This window comes from Cebus imitator, unplaced genomic scaffold, assembly GCF_001604975.1.
Source record: "Cebus imitator isolate Cc_AM_T3 unplaced genomic scaffold, Cebus_imitator-1.0 Scaffold92, whole genome shotgun sequence".
Classification (NCBI taxonomy): domain Eukaryota; kingdom Metazoa; phylum Chordata; class Mammalia; order Primates; family Cebidae; genus Cebus; species Cebus imitator.
This window is the reverse complement of record NW_016107407.1, coordinates 8,063,624-8,084,092: the sequence shown is the minus strand read 5'-3', so window position 1 is coordinate 8,084,092 and position 20,469 is coordinate 8,063,624. Positions and strand designations below refer to the sequence as shown.

The 20,469-nt window shown below is 36.9% G+C and overlaps 1 protein-coding gene across 5 annotated transcripts in view; it reads right to left on the bottom strand.

Annotated features, from left to right (window-relative positions):
• MPP7 (membrane palmitoylated protein 7) overlaps window positions 1-20,469 on the bottom strand; it is a 241,838-nt gene that overhangs the window by 30,073 nt on the left and 191,296 nt on the right. For all 5 annotated transcript variants that reach the window (XM_017535464.2, XM_017535465.2, XM_037740952.1 and 2 more), the window contains one exon: window positions 1,836-2,006. In XM_017535464.2, the coding sequence (XP_017390953.1) occupies window positions 1,836-2,006 (171 nt within the window). The remainder of the gene's footprint in view (window positions 1-1,835; window positions 2,007-20,469) is intronic.

The following is a 20,469-nucleotide window of genomic DNA, read 5'->3' as shown; positions in this document are numbered from 1 at the left end:
GCACAGAAGGGACAGTGGGGTGGGAGAGGAGCAGGAGGTCTGAAGCAGGCCCAATGAGCTGGGAAATGCAAGTACTCTCATTAGCACAACTCTACAAGGATGAGAAGCAAGGCATTGTAAGCACCATAGTAATAAATTCTTCCTCCTCCTCCTTGAGGAGGCTCAGTATAAATGGATTAGGAAATGTGGACATTATTAGTAAAGGAAATTTTGAATTTCTTTTGAAGCATGTATGTGTTTCAGAATAATGCAAACAATGTTGATATGTAATGATGCTAGTGTTCACTTCCGGGACCTATAGATGTAAGAAACTGCATCATTTCCCATGAGTCACCCACCATCTCTGAATGAACAGCACAGCTTGTAACCTTTCAAAGGATTCCGTCTTACGAAAATGGGGTAATTCTCAGCTTCTCCATTGATTCTCATCTCTATAAGTATCATCATGAGTTTATAAAAGAACAATTAACAAGAGTGATATGGTTTGGCCCTGTGTCCCCACCCAAATCTCATGTTGAATTGTAATTTTCAATGCTGGGGGAGGGACCTGGTGGGAGGTGGCTGGACCGTGGAGGTGGATTTCCCCCATTCTGTTCTCATGATAATGAGCTCTCAGGAGATCTGATGGTTCAAAAGTGTGTGGTACTCCTCCAATCACTCTCTCTCTCCCCTGTCACCATGTGAAGCCCACACCTGTTTCCCCTTCACCTTCTGGCATGACTGTTAAGTTTCTTAAGGGCTCCCAGTCATGCTTCCTGTACAGCCAATGGAACTGTGAGTCAATTAAACCTCTTTTCTATATAAATTATCCAGTTTCAGGTAATTATAGCAGTGTGAGAATGTACTAATTCAAAGAAGCATCATGCTCTTTTACTCAAAAACTTTTCTAAAATCATTGGCTTTGATCCTGGAAGTTTAAATTTCTCTCACTAGATTTTTTAAAGAAATGCATTGAGGATGAAGTGAGTATACATGGAGCTTGTGACTGTTCACATTTGTGAAGGGCATACAAGATGCTAGGATGCTAATCTGAGTCAAACCAAACAGTATTTTTGAAAATACCTACATTCATTTATTAACTACTTTTTTTTTTTTTTTTTGAGATAGAATCTCACTCTGTCACCCAGGCTGGAGTGCAGTGGTGCAATCTTGGCCCACTGCAACCTCTACCTCCCAGGTTCAAATGATTCTCCTTGCCTCAGCCTCCTGAATAGCTGGGAATACAGGCCTATGCCACTGCACCCGGGTAATTTTTGTATTTTTGTAGAGATGGGATTTCACCATGTTGGCCAGGCTGGTCTCAAATTCCTGACCTCAAGTGATCCTCCTGCTTCGGCCTCCCAAAGTGCTTGGATGACAACTGAGAGCCACTGCACCGAGCCAATTATCAACTTTAAAGTGACTGTGCTGGCTCTCTAGGCTGAAAGATTCTAGAACTCTGCTGTAATACTTTATTTCACTGAAGATATGAATGCTATCTGAAGTTCACATCATGCTGCTGCCTCAAAATGCTTTGAAACAAACATGCAGTGTGTTCAAAGTTACTCATTTCCATTATTTAATTGCCCTGATGTATGATTCATGTATTACAACAGTGTTTGCTATCCCCACTTTACAAAGGTTCCAGTAAAATAACAGTACCATTCTTCAGAGATGTCTTAAAAGTCTCTGCAAGTCAATTAAGTACATAAACTAAGGGTTTTGTTTCAGAGACCAGACAAAATGTGTTCAAGAGGAGGAGATTTTTAGCTTGAAAACGTCAAGTATGATTTACTTTGAAGTTAAATTCTTACTACCTGACTTATTTCCTCAGAATTATACACAGAAACACTTACCAACCAAGACAACAAGTCTGTATTTCTCATTCGTTTGTCGCCGATACGGTGTCACTTCTTCGTACGTGGGTACGTCAGCTGTGTCATACTGATCACTCTTCCTGCATTCATACATGGATTTATTTGTTTTCTTATCTTTTCTACTAAGACGAAAACTTCTTCTAAAACCAGCTGCAAATATTAAAATAAATATATTTTTAGTAAGATGAACCAAAAAAGAAACTCTAAAGAAACAAAAATAAAAAACCCTCAGAGTTGAGTTGGATTTTATTTACCATAATATTGTTTTTTTTTAATGTTAAAACCCAAATGTTTCAGAGACAGGGTCTCACTCTGTTGCCCAACCTGGAGAGCAGTGGCACCATCAGAGCTCACTGCAGTACTGAACTCCTGGGCTCAAGCAATCCTCCCACCTCAGCCTCCCAGGCAGTTGGGACTACAGGCACACACCACCATGCCTGGCTAATTTTTAAAATATTTTGTAGAGACAGGGTCTTGCTATGTTTCCCAGGCTGGTCTTGAACTTCTGGCCTCAAGCAATCCCCCCACTTTAGCTTCCCAAAGTGTTGGGATTACAGGCATGAGCCACTGTGCCCAGACTATTGATCATAATATTGTTATAAGTGCATTCAGTAAGAAAAAATTAATAGTATACAATTTTATTAAAACAATAACTTAGAATTAACTAATATTTATGTAGTTATAATAATGTAAATTTTATTTGATTTAAACAATAGCTCTGTTGAAAAAAATTAATGAGTAAAGTAACTGTATAACAAAGCAAAATAAGCCAGAAATCATAATTTATCATAAACTGATTGGTAAACACATTTGATATGAAAAAGTTAAAAACACTGTAAAAGCATTTAAAATGTAAGCAACAAGTTTTCTCATTCATAAACATTAACAAACTTTATACTACATTCTAAGCATAATCTAACAATGTACCCATGGCACAGATGGCATCCATTGTTAAATAAAAAGAAAACTAAATTAGGGAGCGTATAGTATATGACTATGCATCAGTCAGGCTGACAGAACCAGGCTCACTTAGGCAACAATTAGTTGGTCTTCGGCAAGTCATTTAACTTTAACTGGACTCCAGCGGATGGAATAAATGATCAAGTCTCTGGTTCTCTCCTCTAATGGAGATGCTATGCTTTCACAATGTGACATACATCAAATTAAGAAATAGGGTCAGACGCGGTGGCTCATGCCTGTAATCCCAGCACTTTGGGAGGCCAAGAAGACAGATTGCTCGAGCCCAGGAGCTCAAGACCAGCTGAGGCAATATGGAGAAACCCTATCTCTACTAAAAATGCAAAAAAACTTAGCTAAGCATGGTGGTGCACATCTATAATCCCAGCTACTCAGGAGGCTGAGGCAGGAGAATTGCTTGAACTTGGAAGACAGAGGTTGCAGTGAGCTGAGATCGCAGATTGCACCACTGCACTCCAGCCTAGGTGACAAAGTAAGACTCTATCTCAAAAAAAATTTTTTTTAATTTTTAAAAACCCCAAAACCCCTATATATATTTTATATCAGCTACACAGTTCAAAATAAAATGCAAGTACATTTTGAAGGTATAAAAATACATTCTCCTCAAAAAGAATATTCATCCACTTCAATAAGTAAAATTTTTTATAAACAAATATTTTGTAACAAAATGGAAAAAATGTAATAACTCATCTGTGTGGATTTTAGGGAATATAGTCAGCTGTCTGAATCTGTGGGTTCCGTCCATGTGGATTTAACCAATTATGGAATGAAATTTTTTTCACTGTATCTGTATTGAACATGTGTTGAGTGTTACTGCATCTGTACTGAGACTTTTTTTCTCATCATTATTCCCTAAACAATAGAGTATAACAACAATTTACATAGCATTTACATTGTATTATGAGTAATCTAGAGATGATTTAAAGTATACAGGAGGATGTGCATAGGTTACATGCAAATACTACATATCAGGGGCTTGAGCATCTGCAGATTTTGGTAACCAAGGGGGTCTTGGAACCAATCTCCCATGGACACCATGGGATGACTACATAAAAGAAATGAATAATTGTTACCATTGGGTTTAAGAAATTAACAGGATTCAAAATAAAGAAAATATCAAACAATTACCAATGGCTAAGAATGGCTTTATCTGACTCACCTTATGGATTCAGAGTTTAATAAAAATTCATCAAGATATTAAGGACAGAATGACTAAAGTTCATCTGATAACATGCTTCTGTGGCCCTCTAAGAGTCACTCTTATTTTGAGAAGATATTTGGGTTGAGACAAAGGGTTATTTATAAAGGATCTGAAACAGTTGCTCTAAAGCTCCTTTACAGAAGTAAAGAGGAGAAGAGAACAGGACAAGTCATAAACACATGGGTGTCCCATAAGACAGAGATGACATCCGAGGGAAGCTGGGAAGCCAGAAGGTAAATGCATCCCTCTGGCCCTAGGATGAGAAAAAGAGGTGGAATTCCAACATCATACGTGCAGAGAGGATTCAAACTTCTATGTAAAGTGTCAGAGAAAAAATTGTCTATTATTCTTTGTTCATCTTGTTTTCTAGGTTATAGGGAAAGCTTCGTAGAACCCAGAAAAGGGGATTCTTTTTTTTTTTTTTTTTTCCTGAGACAGGGTTTGGCTCTGTTGCCCAGGCTGGAGTGCAGTGGCGTGATCTTGGCTCTCTGCAACCTCTGCCTCCCGGGCTCAAGCCATCTTCCCACCTCAGCCTCCTGAGTAGCTGGGACCACAGGCATGCACCACCACGCCTGGCTAAATTTTTTTGTGGTAGAGATAAGGTTTCACCATGTTACCCATGCTGGTCTTGAACCACTGAGCAAAAGTGATCCACCCACCTGAGCCTCCCAAAGTGCTGGGATTGTAGGCATGAGCCACCAAAGCCAGCCACCTCCCTGTCACAGCCATCACACACCACACCAGAAGTAGCCAAGGTCCTCACAACTACCCCTCGTGCTTTGGCACAGTGGTTTTCAGACAAGGATCTCTTCCTAATTGCAGAATTTAGTTATCTCAAAACACCCCCAGCACCTACTCTGTCACTGGTGCATGTTGGCCCAGACTGGAGCCCAGTATAGCAGGGCTTCTGGTATAGCACAAAGACGATACATGAGCTATTCTAACAACAAGTTAGAATGCGGGTATTTCACAGCATTCTGATTTCATGTTCCCACAGCTCTTGACTTATCAGAGGCAATTATGGGATAAGCAGGTAGAACTATAAATTCCTTTACAATTATTCCTTCTATGGAGGGAGGCTTGCTGTCAAGTCACTACAAACTTTTGGCACAGGAATGGATATAACAAGGACATAAATGTTTCATCCATGAGAAATAACATCTAAAAGTAAAAACCTGACAAATTTCTGATGAGCAAATCTCAGCTAAATCTTGAATTTCAATGTGCTTACCAAATTTAGTCTTTACAATTCACTCAAGTTTTTAATTTCTTTTTTTTTTTTTTTTGAGACAGGGTTTCACTTCTGTAGTTCAGGCTGGAGTGCAGTGGTGCCATCTTGGCTCACTGCAACCTCTGCCTCCTGGGTTCAAGCGATTTTCATGCCTCAGCCTCCTGAGGGACTACAGGCATCTGCCATCATGCCTGGCTAATTTTTGTATTTTTAGTAGAGACAGCGTTTCTCCATGTTGGCCAGGCTGGTCTCGAACTCCTGACCTCAGGAGACCCACCCACCTTGGCCTCCCAAAGTTTTGGGATTATAGACGTGAGCCACTGCACCCAGCCAAGTTTTTACTTTCATCCTAAACAATGAATAGTTAGTGAGAAAAAGAGAGAAGGTAATCAGATCTCCTAAAGTGATGTTGCACGAGCGTCAAAGATGGATACCGTGTCACATAGATGGTTTGGTGATGTCAGTTGCACAAGGCTTGCTACAGAACAAGTGCTTGATAAATGTTTACTGAATGGAAGTAATTTTAAAAGGTAGCAAAAAACCTCTATTACCATTCCTGTTTCATCTACTTCATGTAAATTTCAACAACGAAAGCATGACACATTTGGCATTTTCTAAGAGTTAAAATTCTAAGAGGTGTCAAAGGCTACTGCTCCACAAACAAGCCTTAGAGCTGGAAGAAGCTCTGGAGGTCATCTAAGCCTGCTCCCCATGGGGCACAGATGGCGCCACCATACACTGCACTTGTTCACATCGCAACACCAATCAATTCACACAGATTATGAAGCTTTAGTGCCTTGAATGATATTTTACAGTGCAAAGGAGCAAAGGCACTCAGGTCACCACAGAGGTTCCATGGGAGCAGCCGGTCACTGAATCGCAATCTGGACCAGTACCGAGGCTCTGCTGACTTACTTCTCAAAGCTCATTTCCTCTACTTTACAATACAGATTATAGTAGTATCTGCCTCAAAAGGTGGTTAAGGATTGAATAATTCATGTAAAGCTTTCGGCCCATCTCTGGCATATGGTAAGTACTTTATGTGTTAGCTACAGATTCATGCTACAATGCCTCCAACTACTTAAAAGAATCTTAAAGGCAGGAACATGTATCCCCTGTAGTCCCACAGCACAGAGTCTAACAGAAATTTAAAAAGCAGGACGAGGAGGCAGAGCTAAGAGGCTCATTAATAAGTTTTAAATTGACTAATGTATAAAACAAACAAAATGTTAAAATTAAAGCCAGATTTAAATATGTTAAATATTGTAGATACCCTAAAGTACCTTATTAAATATTAAGACATTTTAAATACAACAGAAATAGCCAGGCGTAGTGGCGCATCCCTGTAATCTCAGCTACTCGGGAGGCTGAGTCATGAGAATCACTTGAATCCAGGAGGTGGGGGTTGCAATGAGCCAAGATCCCGCCACTGCACTCCAGCCTGGGCAACAGAGCAAGACCTTGTCTCTAAATAAATAAATAAATGCACACAACGGAAAGGATTAGTATGTATTAACTATTTTTTCATTTGTCTTCACAGATTCTCTTTCTAGGAATATAGCTATTTATTACCATATTTATATCTAAAGAGAGTATACTTTCCTTTGTTTTTTTTACTTACTCCCCTCATTCACAAATACATATAAATGCTCTGTGTTTACATACACACACATCTGATATAAATACATACATACGCATATATACTGACACATATATACATGTACATACATATATATGTTTACACACACAGACCGAGTGAGAAACAAAGAAGGAAACATTGCCAGCCCAGACAACCAATAAAATAGCCAGAACAAAGGATACAGCAAGAGCTATGAAATTCAAAGTAATTATTTGTGATGAGTTTTCAGCCTTCCCCGAACCCCTAAGGGCAATTTTTCTAGATTTTGTGCTCCATGGGGAGTCAGAGGTGACAGCACACTTAACATGTCCTTCCAGGCAGTATAGAGACTGTAATTTTCAAATTTCAGTAAAATAATGAGTGATGTGCCAGTACACCTTAGGTAAATCTAAGCTTACAGGAGAGTAATCCTGTGTCAGGAAAGGGAGTTAATCGTTTCTTGCCTTCAGATATTACTTCCCTTATTAAAAGGAAGACCAAAAAATGTGACCTTAAACTGAAAGTACACAGAGGATTCTTTTAGATAAACGTGAACCTGTTTGATTTCAGTTCATTTTCAGTGCAAAATTCTTAGCAAGAGCTGGCTTCAAAAAAGACAGAAGGAAAAGGGATCCATTAACAAGGAATTTAGAGAAAGGGAACAGGTTTACATAAAAAAAAAATTTTTTTCCTTACATTTCATGTTTTTGCAATTTATAATTGGCTCAACATTTTTATGGACAGGCTTTTTCCAGGGAGCTTACCCACAGCTGCTAGAGATTTGTGTTTTTGAAAGGAACAGCACGTTTAGTTTATTACAATAGGAAAGTGACTTCAGAGTAAGACTGCAGTTGCAGGTCAGTCCCTAATCACAGGCACTGCTTATCTAATGTTTTCCAGTAGAAATAATTTATGATGACTTATTCATTTATCATTTAATTTAGAGCTTTGTTTAAAGTTAAAAATTTAACTGTAAAGGGAAAGATCTGAGTTGCTCGTAGTTGCTTCTTAGTTCAATAAGACTGCAATAAACATCCCTTTATTCCATGTCACTGATGATTTCATTAGAGCAAATTGCTAGAAGCTAGACAGATCCTGTCCAAATGCTTCTCGGATTGGTTATTATTAATGTCCATTCCCACCAGCAGTATGTATGGTGGCCCATTTCACCATTCTCTCATCAAAGGACTTTTGATCTCTTCTTTAAAATCTTTAGTGATTTGACAAGTGAAAACTGTACAACATTGTTATTTTAACTGTTAGTGGGGTTGAGGGTTTTTTTTTTTTCATGTTGATTACTCACTTGCATTTCTTACTTCCTCTGTAAATTGTTGGTTTATACATTTTGATCACGGTTGGATAAGTCTTCATAAATACATATACACAGGTGTCTTTTAATAAGGTCATGAGCCCTTTGTTCTATTTGTTAAAAAGACATAAGGTTTTCAATTTTCCTTTTAACCATTATTATAAAGACATGTAAACTGTTTATGTGTTTGAATCTATAAATATCTTTCCTTTGTGATTTCTTCCACTGTTTCTATAACTTTTCCATCTTAGTTCTAATAAATATTCACTGATATTTTCTGAAGTGTTAAAAAGTGGGCTGCATGGCTTTTACACTTAATTTTTTAATTCCATCTGGAGTTACTGACATGTAAACATGATGAAATCAGGCCTGGGATTGTGCCTGTAACTTTACATTTTTCTAAATAATTAACCGAAGGTCCCAGAAATGCTGAACAATCCTTTTACTATTTTATGTTGACACATACATTGTATTGAAATACCAGATTATACATTATGCCATGAGAGAAAAAGATGATTCTTGGTCTAAATTGAGCTTATTCTCTTTTTATTTACCTATTTTTTTGAGAATGAGTCTCGTTGTGTCATCCAGGCTGAAGTAAAGTGGTATGATCATGGCTCAGCGTAGCCTCAAACCCCTGGGTTCCAACGATCCTCCCACCTCAGCCTCCCAAGTAGCTGGGCACACAGGCACATTCCACCACACCCAGTTATTTTTCAAAATTTTTACTTTGTAGAGATGGGGTCTCACTAGGTTGTACAGGCTAACTTCAAACTCCTGGCCCCACCTCAGCCTCCCAAAGTGCTAGGTTTACAGGCATGAGCCACCAGACCTCACTTTTCTTTCTCTTTTTAATAATATCAATACCAAAACAGCAGTGTAAGTGGTGGTAGTGTTTGAAATTTGTTAGGCACATAGTAGATGACAGGCACTACTCAAAGCACTTTATGCGGGGTGAATTTATTGAATTCTTACAGCAACCCTAAGAGGTGGGTACAATCCATGTGTTTAAGCAGATTCTTCAACATAATAAACAATGATGGCCAAGGCTTTGGTTCAAATTTCAAATGATAACATGAAGTCAAGAAAAAAGACTGAAATATTATCCTACATACATAGATGGATAACAGAAAAAATGAATTTAGCTCATTTCTATTACATTATGTCAGGGTATGAAATAATTTAATAGAAAAAATTAACAAAGAGGACCAGTAGTTTAACTTAGCGATTAAAAACGTAAAGTTTTTCCTGTTAGAAGACATTTTCCAAGTACAAGGAAACATATTTTTATACTCTCCTGTATTTGAAATGATATGTAAATGCAAAAATATGTAAGGCAGTGTCATTGGCCCTCAACCACTAGGGGACACAAAACTTATTCCCAAATACTTGCAGTTTAAGGTGTTTTCACATTGCAGAACCATGACTAGAAAATAAGACTTTTTGCAACTATTCCGATCAGTCTAATTTCTCTTAAGTAAAAAATTCTAAAGCTTCGGCAGTTGCGATTTGCTCACTTTCAAAGCTACTTCACGACATTGCATTTGAAAAACATTATTCATCAGTAGAGTATTAATCTTAATGCTTACATAAATTAAGAATCATTTGTTATTAAGTTTCATATTGCAGCTAAATATTATAACTACCTATCCTATAATTTCAAAAGTTAGCGATATTTTTTAACAATAAAAAAACTTGGAAGCAACCAAGATACACAGAAATATGGAGATGATTGATTAAATTATAAAACACCTCAAAGAAATGGAGTTGAAACTATTATAATTATAAAACTATATAATACTATAGAAATGCATTTCATATAATAAATGGAGAAAAGACAGAATGCAATCATCATACTTAAGAGTTTTACTTTTTTACTAATATAAAAACTGTTATGGATACAGAAATATAGAAGAAAATATATTTTCTAAAAAGATGATGGTTGTGTTAAGTAGAGAGGGCTGTGGACAACTATTTGTTCTATTTTTCAAACTTTCTATATTACATAATCTTATAATTTGAAAAATAAAACACAAAAGCACAACATTCACAACATATGAACAAACAAATGAAATCCATATTGGCAGATGTAGTTGTGTGGTTATATCAACATATAACACAGAATACATACTGGTTATGTCTTGGAGTCAGGTTTTAACTGTCTATATTTTTCAGTAATTATGGTAATAGACCAAATATGTATATTAACAATAGTTAGGAATAGCCACATAAATTCAAGCACAAAGCAAGCAACAAAAATAAAAACCATGGAAAAGTATAAAAAATGAGAATATAATATAAGAAGTTAAGATTAAGGGCAAGGAAGAGAGAGAACCAGAAGTCTTACCTAAGTAGTAACGATAAAATAAAGTACTTAGTGTTTTGAAACTTACAACGAAACTAATAAAATGGATAAAAAAGTCTTTTCTAAAATCACAAATTATTATATTCTTCAGCTCACACAAATATATAATTTCAATGTAAACTTATAATGTAAATATTTATAACTTTGATGATCTCACTTTTTCATAAAATGTTGACCTTCAAGATGGTATTTGATTAAAAATACATGATCATTTTAGCTACAAACATGCCCACTAACATAAAAGGCCCTCAAGGAAAGTCAAAATAACTCACCACCCATACCAACAGCCTCCAAAAATCCCACAGGTGAATGAGAGGGAAATGGGACTTGGTTTTCTGTTAACTCAAAGGAAATCAGTACTATTATGTTACCACCTGCAATTTTTCAAATGGGACCGTTTCAGTTGTTGATTACATTTCCAATCTGGTCTAATAACATCAGATATTATGCATTTCTAATGTTAAAAATAAGCTTTTAATATGTTTAAATTTTGTACATGTTTATACCATGGGAAAAGAAGTCCTAGAAGTTCTGTGTTGAATCACAGAAGAGGTTTAGTGAAGGAGCCACGCTAAAGTTCCTAAAGTTTTAAGAAATACATTTGTTTGATGGAAACACAGTCTAGAAAACTGCTTAATTTTTCAAAGGAGAAAAAAATAAACATTTAAATTCTTTTTTTCTCACTTTAAAATTACTAAAATGTGGATTTTATTTTTCTAATCAGAAGACTTTTAAAAATCATTTCATGAAAGTTATTTTTTGCAACTTAACAATCACATTAATTTGACCAGGCAAATATTTAACTGGTTCAATAGGTACCTTAACTATAAGAAAAAAAAAATTACTATAAGTGAACTTTTTAAGAAGATTTAGAAAAAAAACCATATAGACATTAATAAAAACTAAGCAGCTGGAAATTATTATATGATATTAAGTTTCTGACAACAAAACATTGAACATTTCTACTTATATAAACATTTTGAATACAATCCCAATGCTGTTATAATACTGCAAATTATAGTAAACATGTGAAACCTATGTAGTAACATGATATTAACAGAAAATTATTATTGAAATGATGCTCTCATATTATGCCAATCATAAAATTATTCCAAAGATTATGGAGGATAATTAAGAACATCTTACAGTAACAAACAAGTAAAAACCTTGGGAGGGGGTTTAAACTGAGAGGAAATCCCAGTACAAAATTATAAGTTACTGAAATCTAAACAGGCTAGGTTAGTTAGCTTCCGTATTTATCTCACAAAACAATGTCGGAAAAAAATCACCAAAGAAACATGAACGTTTTCACAGATTATATTAGCCAATTATACATATGCTAATTCTGTAGATAAAGAGGAAAATGGCTTCAAACATATTATTAGAAAATTCATTTCTGCAATGTTGCAGGTTCAAAGTTACTGCTGTCAGTAAAATGTAAAGAAATGTTCACATGCCATAAATACACTTGAGTGTTTCAGCTCATCTCAGGCTAAAAATAAAAACAGAAACTCAAAGTACCTAATGAAACCACAAAAGTTAATAAAAGATATCAATTTGCAACTTGCAAAGAAAAATATTACTTTGGTCTTTAAAAGTTTTCCTGATACCAATGACAATTTATTTTTAAAGTACAGCACAGAACATCACCATAAAAAAAGAGAGAAGAAACCATATGAGAATTTAATTTTTTGTAAGCCAGCTAATAAAGAAATAAGTTCTTACTTATACCTTCAAAATTATGAGAAATACAATATGCATATGTAAAATTGCGTATAAAAACATAGTTCTGAACAGAGAGAAAAATTTATTTGAAATTTTAATATGTTTTTTCAGCTGAGTCCGTGCAATCTAAAATTCTCCAAGCAGAAATGGTTTCTTTCTGTCAGAAAAAAGTATTTCCAAGTAGTATTCCAGACATGTTGAGATTATGTACTATTTTTTGTGTGTTTAAGAAAGAACCTGTGCCACTTTTGAAAGAATGCTTCTAAATGTTCTCTATGCATACATACTATGTTTTGGAAAAATATTAAGGCAGTATATTTAAACATAACTGTACTTAACTTGCATTACATTCTTTAATAAAATGATTGAATATTGGATAAATGGGAATTTTTACTGGATTTATAAAACATGCAGATAACTTGTTGAAGATTAGTGCTGCTTCAGCATAGGAGGACAGACAGAAATAAGAAATAGGATGAGGAAAAAATACCTAAAAGTAAGAGTAAATGTGGGTAAATAATAATATTTGAGAGAAATAACAAGAAATGGACAGTTTCATTTTTATTTAACTTTATGGCAAACCCCTTTAGTCAAATAGAACACTCTGAACTTACATTAAGTCCCCAAACTGATCTTGTTTTAAAAGAATGCATTATGTACTCCAGAGTAAGTAGAGAAAAAGTGATTTTTCAGGAAATTATTTGTAAGAAAATATGTTAGAAAAGAGATGCATGGTAAGTGACGCTTTGTGAATGGATTAGAACAAGTTTTCTATAATGAATTAACCAGAGGAAAACAGTCTATGCATCTGACCAATGTTAAAAAGAAATTACTCTTCATATGGATTATTTTGTACTGCAGAAGGAAAAAGGAGAATTATTAATGCTGACTGTTCAACCATCGAGAAACAATTATACTTTGGAAGCAAACACACTGTTCTGGAAGACCAAAAATACACTAACTTCTACACCATCCACCAAAGCTAAGCAAAATTTTCAAAAGCCTATAGGAAGAAATGAATTATTCCTAAAAATTCAAGTATATGCAAATATATACATATATAAACATATATGATTTGACCATCTTTAAATTGCTAGTATGCCGTAAATATGAATTGTAGAAATTGACACCGTTTAAAGTTGAATCCCTGTAAGTCAAGGGCTGACTTACAGGGATTCAACTTTAAACAGTGTCAATTTCTACAATTCATATTTACAGCATACTAGCAATTTATGCTCATGTTGGTATTACAATTTAATTTTCAAAGAGATAGCGTCTCATTCTGTCATCCAGGCTGGAGTGGTATCACTGTGGCTCACTGAAACCTTGAACTCCTGGACCCAAGCAATCCTCTCGCCTCAGTCTTCGGAGTAGGTGGGATTACAGGTGTGTGTCACCACACTCAGTTTATTACAAAATTTTATGCAAACTACATACAATTTACATTGCCCAGGGAGCTTTCTCCTTTCTTTTAGTAATAATAGTCAAACCACTTTTATTAATAAACCAACCTCTAAAAAATGAGGTAAGTTATGGGTCTGTAAGGATCATACCACATAGTGTACTTTCACATCAGTAAAAACTTATGAAATATGGTTTTAAAGTATAATTCTCATAAAATTGGCATTTAAATCTTGGAATGTCACAGATCTCTATTTGGATGTCAACTCAGTACATCTCAAATGAAATTCCTGATCTTTCCTCAGCCCAACCTACTCCTCCACAGTCTTTCCCATCTGAGTAAATAGTAACTCCATCTTTGTAGTTACTAAATCCAAAAACCATACACCCATCCTTGGTTGGCCACTTTGTCGGGAAATCTCGTCAGTTCTGCCGTCAAAATATACCCAGAATGGGACATCCTCTCACCACCTCCACAGATAACATCTGCTTCCAGCCACAATCATTTTCTGCCTGAATGACTATAGGAGCTCCCTGCTTCTGCCCCGTCTCCCTTACAATCCATTCCTAACCAATCAGCCAGCGTGATCCTTAGAAAGAGAAGGCAGTTCATGTTACTACTCTGCTTAGAGCCTTTCAATAATCTGGAGACTGAGAGCCAAAGTACCTCCTCCCACAAACATTCTGTTATCTCAACAACCTCCATTCCTATCACTCTCCCCAGTCGCTTTGCTCTGGTCTCTTGACCCAACTTCAGGGCCTTTGCACACACAGTCAGGGCTTGTGCACAGGCATCCTGTCTCAGGGCCTTTGCATGTGCTTATACCACTGCTTGGAATGCTTATTCCCAACAAGGCTCACTTTGGGTTTTTGCTCAAACATGGCCTTCTCAGGGAAGCCTTCTCTGACCACCGTATTTTAAATTTCCCCAGCTCCCTCAACACACCATCTCCACTTCCACCTTACTTTTCTTCTTAGCACTTATTACCATTTAACGAATTATTTAGTAATTTGTCTCCACTCCTACTCCCAACACGAAAGTGCTAGAAAAGGAGGATGTTTGTTTTGATCTCTGTTGAAACTCCAGTGCCTAGAACAGCATCTAGAATGTAACAGGCACTCAAAAATATTTTTAAATAAAATCCAGAAGTAGCATTTTAAGAAAGATATATTCTATAAATACCAGAAGAAAATGCCAACCAGAGTTAAGGTGGTTCTCTCTCCAGGGAGGCCACAGGAATGGGGAGGAAGAGGAGGAAAGGAGACTCCTGCTTGGGGTTGCCAGACTTGCAATACTCTTTGATTATCCCAAGCAAGACAAAGTAGCAATTTCATCTGCTTCAACCAAATGCAAATAGTACTTTGAAGAAAACACAGAATCTTAAATTATTTTAAATAATTTTGGTATGGGGAATACAAAAAGAAAACTCAGAAGACAAAAGGAAATGATTCACAGATTTGGCTACATGAAAAGAAAAAATATCTATGTGCTCTAAAATTTAGCACAGAAAAAATTAAAACACAACCAAAAGACCGGAAGAAAATGTTGGCAACAGAGAAGTGATGAACATTCATAATATAAGAAGAACTCATCAAATTAACAGAAGACTGACGAATAAGCTAACAGGAGAAGGGGGCAAAGAAATGGTTAAGAGGAAAAAAAAGTGAGAGGGGAAGGAAAACTACTAAAAAGTCCCACTATTACAGTAAGTCACAGAACATTTTAACACGTTTGCTAAATACATATGTTTCTCATAAAGTAGTTTTGCCATTTACGTTAGCATGTTGCTTATGAGCCTTGTATTAGAAACACATAAGATCTGTAGGCATTTTCAGGATTCAGCTTTTGGGGAAAAAATAGAATTCCACAAGATAATCTATTTTCTCAAGCTATTTGTAACAAAGCAACTTTTAGCAATATATGCTTTTTAAAATGAGAGACCATGATCAAACTTGCTTATTCTACAAAAGAACTAATGTCAAATCTCTGGTCAGTAGTCAAAGTGTTTCCATAAAAGATGACATTTTTATCAGTAACACTATTTATTTATCTGTCCTATTACTGCGCCGTAGAAGGACGTATTCTTTTTAAAAGTCTTTTTATATCGTATATCTCTCTTCTCAGGTATCCTCCTAGGTTTCTTTGTCTTAGCAGTACCTCAAGGAACTTCTAGGTGCACAAACCTTGAATTGTCTCTTGCACACATTAGAATAAGCATTTAGACCCGGAAGACATAAAGAAATGCTGTCATGATGTACATCTACTAAAACACACTAGCCATATCTTTCCTTTTGGCATACTCAAGGAAGGAAATGAAACTATTTTTTTCTAAGATCAAGAGTTGAATGGAGTGAATAGTATGCTTTATAATCAGGGCTGGCATATTTAAAAGCCCATCAAAGCCAAGTAGGCAGAAAGACCTTAAGCCATCCATCTGCCAATAGGAATACATTTTACACAACAGCCCTTGAAGAAACATGCTACCCATTTTTCTCAAAATACTTTTGAGTCACTTTTACTTCCCCATGGTTGAGAATATGGATACAAAGAAATACTTTACTATTACAGCACAAGCACCAGCACAACTTTTAAGAGAATGGTACAATCTATCTTGGCATTGGCAAGTAATGAGGAATAGTGTGGACTATAATGAACTTGAGTGCTCTTAATCTCTCCATTAAGGAATCAGTTATAACGCAGCTCAGCTAATAATAGTAACTATTGTTATTGTTATTTTGAGATGGAGTCTGGATCTGTCGCCCAAGCTGCAGTGCAATGGTGCCATCTTGGCTCACTGCAACCTCCGCCTCCTGAGTTCAAGCGATTCTCCTGCCTCCGCCTCTTGAGTAGCTGGGTTTACAGGGGCCTGCCACCACATTCAGCTAATTTTTTTATTTTTTCATAGAGACGGGGTTTTGCCATGTTGGCCAGGCTGGTCTTGAACTCCTGAGCTCAGATGATCCACTGGCCTCGGCCTCCCAAAGTGCTGGGATTACAGGCATGAGCCACCTCACCCTGCCTCAGCTAATTATTATCATCAGGAAATGAGGGCCTATTTTGCACAAACCTTTTGTTCTGCCAAAGGAGCCAGAAATTTTTATATGAAATTTCTCAATTTCTAGGTCTAACAAAAAGTATGGATCTTTGTCCAAATACAGTCTGCAGAGTGCCTGGGAGCCTTCAGAGTATCTATGAGCCACCAGTCTGATATGAACTATTACATGATTCATGCTATTCTCATTCTGCTTAGATGGTCCCCTATTTTCATCTCTAATTGGGTGATGTAGATGGTCTCTTGGAAGCACAGAGCTCACCACTTTTTCCAAACAAATAATTTTGCTGGGCCATGGGATATCTGTATGCTTAACTTCACCTGCTAATGCCAAATTCTTTTACCTAAACATTCCCATTGTCTTAATTATACCGAATCTAGTCTTATTTGGGCTTTTTTCTCTAATGCAATTGATCACTAAAACAGTTTTTCTAGACTATTATCTCTAACTACTAAAAGCAGAGAACTTATCAGGACACCTCTCTACAGTAGTGGGGAAAAAGTAAGAAGAGAAATGTAGGTGAAGATAAGTTTGATGCCTTTAACAATTTCTAGATAGTCTTGCTTTTGTTTATATTAATAACATACCTTGGCATCTATGAACTGAAGATTTCCTTACAAAGTTAGTCATAGGTTGATTAAATTGGGGACTGTTCAGCCACGGTTATTTAGAGGAGTTATGGGAATAATAAGTCATAAGGAAACATAATCAAAACGATATTTGAAAGAAAAAGTTATTTAGAAGCTTTGAATCATTCACAGGGAACCACAATTAATTATTTCCTTTTTCAGATATTCAATTCTTTACCATTGGCTCCATCATCTCTGCCTACAAAATGATTGTGTTATCCCCTCTCCCACTGGAACACTCCTACCCTCAACTATAAAAACTGCCTTGGACTCAACTGCTATCCTTCTTCTGCTGTCAACTCCATCACTCCTTGACACCTTGCAATTTGGCTTCCAGTGAAAATGTTTCTCAGATGTTATCAGGGATTGCATGTTGCCAAATTCAATGACATTTTGTCTGAACTCATTTTCTTTACGTGCTCTCAAGAAACCTGTATTTCTGATCACCCCTTGCTTCTGCACATCAGTGTATAATATATCTACTGATTAAATGCTCATTTTACAAAACTGCTAAATGCTACAAGAGAGACACAGATTTAAAATCCATATTTTGTTCTTTGGACAAAATTTTGTACAAAGAATAACACTGAGTGCCAAAATCAGGCAAAACTTTAATAAATATGCAAATTACTTAGCCTCACACTTATGATCTCACATTATCCAGTACCAATCTAAATTTCTACATACACCAAACTTAAATATGCCCAGTGCTCAGCAAGTCATTTCTTTCCATGCTATTTTCTTCTACTTTATCCCCCACACTAACTGGAATTATGCCTAACCTTTAGGGTCCCTGGTTGATTCAGGCTGAGATGATCACCTCCTTCTCTGAATCGCAGCATTTTACGTGACAGTCATCAGATAGTGTGTTAGGCCACAGCTATCAATAGTCCCTGCTGTCTGACTGACCAACTATAAGCCCTTAAAGGTAGGGAGTAGGTACCACTCTTTCTATTTCTGAAAGAAGTAGAGGCGTGCAGTGATGGCCGTCCATGTCTTCACACCTCCCTGTACCCACGCTCTCAGGGGTTCTCCTCCCACAGTAACCCTGGCTTGACCATGAAGTTTGTTTCATCCAATGAGATATTAGCAGATCTTATGCAAGCAGAGGCTTCCTAAGCATTTACATCCTGGAGACTGTTTTCTCTTGCTGTTCTCTGGAACTCTGAGACCACTGCATGGGCTAGCTTTGCAGAATGTGAAAGACTCCATGAAATACAAACAAGTTCACCCGCCTGAGCAGCCCCAAACCAACCAGACCCCAGCCAAGACCCCAGACTAAACAGATCCACCAAGCTGACCCAGGCCAGAAGAACCACATTGCTGACCACAGCATCATGAGAATAAATGCTTCTGTTTTAAGCCATTACAGTTTTCGGTAATGGACAGGGAGGTGTTAATGGATGTACAGGGTATCCGGTACACTGTATTATTCTGAAACGAGTAAAGAATTACTATGATTTTAATAAAATCTCTCTCATCATCCAATTCTTACTTAAGTAGATTTTCTCTAGCCTAGAAACTGAAATACTCCATATGTCTGCAAAGGGTTTTCTAGTTTGTTTTGTAAAATGAAAAATCAAAGGGCAGCAATTATAAAAGATACAGTACAAATATTCTGTCTCGGCACATGGCGATGTAACTTCAGGATGCTCCATTTACCATCTTTGAGTCCTCAGGTAAATACCGTAAACTTTCTAGCCCTTTGTTTCCTTTTCTTAAAATAAATGCAGTATCACTAACCTCACAGTATTAGAGATAATACACAGTAAATATCAAATACCGTTTCTGGTGCATTTCTTCAATAACCAGGAAATATTATCATCATACATAATTATTAATCTTAAAATAAGAGCGCTGAAGCCGCTGATCTCTAAATGTGTTTCTGGCTGGGCATGGTGGCTCATGTCTATAATCCCAGTACTTTGGAAGACTGAGGCAGGTGAATCGTTAGAGCTCAGGAGTTTGAGACCAGCCTGGGCAACATGGTGAAACCTCATCTCTACTAAAAATACAAAAAAATTAGCCAGACATGGTGATGCAGGCCTGTAGTCCCAGCTACTTGGGAGGCTGAGGTGGAAGGATGGTTTGCGCCTGGGAGGCAGAGGTTGCAGACAGCCGAGATCATGCCACTGCACTCCATACTGGGTGACAGAGCCAGACCCTATCCCAAAAAATAATAATAAAATAAAAGTTTGTTTCTATACCATTCATTCGCTCTCACTACTAAAAGCAGAGAGTTTATCATAATGCTTGTATGTGGCAAGAGTGGGAAAGTTTGAAAGTAAAACACTGGGGAAGATCATTTTAATGCCTTGAGCAATTTCTAGATATTTTTGCATATAACAACCCTTGGCATCTCCAAACTAGAAATTTTTTCTGTCAATACAGAGTAGAAAGTTGGTCATAAGGCTTCATTATATTTGGGGCTGCTCAGTCAATGTTTGCTTAGCAGGGACTGTGGGAATAATGTCATAAGAAAACATACACAAAAAATGGCTGAGAATGGTGGTACATGCCTGTAATCCCAGCATTCTGGGAGGCCAAGGTGGGCAGATTGCTTGAGGTCAAGAGTTTGAACCCAGCCTAGCCAACATGGCAAAACCCCATCTCTACTAAAAGTACAAAAATGATCCAGGCATGGTGGTGGGTGCCTGTAATCCCAGCTACTCGGGAGGCTGAGGCAGGAGAATCGCTTGAACCCAGGAGGCAGAGGTTGCAGTGAGCTGAGACTGTGCCACTGCACTCCAGCCTGGGCGACAGAGTGAGACTCCAACTCCAAAACGGTAACAATGACAACAAAAAATAAGCAGAAAGTTGTTGGGAAAAAAAAAGGTTATTTACAAGTACTGAATAATTCACAATTAACCAGGCAATTAGAAAAGTCCAGATGCCATTAATTGCATAAAACTGCTTAGTGCCAATAGGATGCTTTCTCATTCTCTATCAGAAACTATACAATTATTTTTACTTTATATCAAAAATATACATTAGATAATATAAAGATGGGGCATCTGGAACATTTCCGGAATATAATAACCAAAGCACACTAGGAAACCCTTTGTGTCTAGCCCATTGAGCCTGTGTAACGTGAAGGTACAT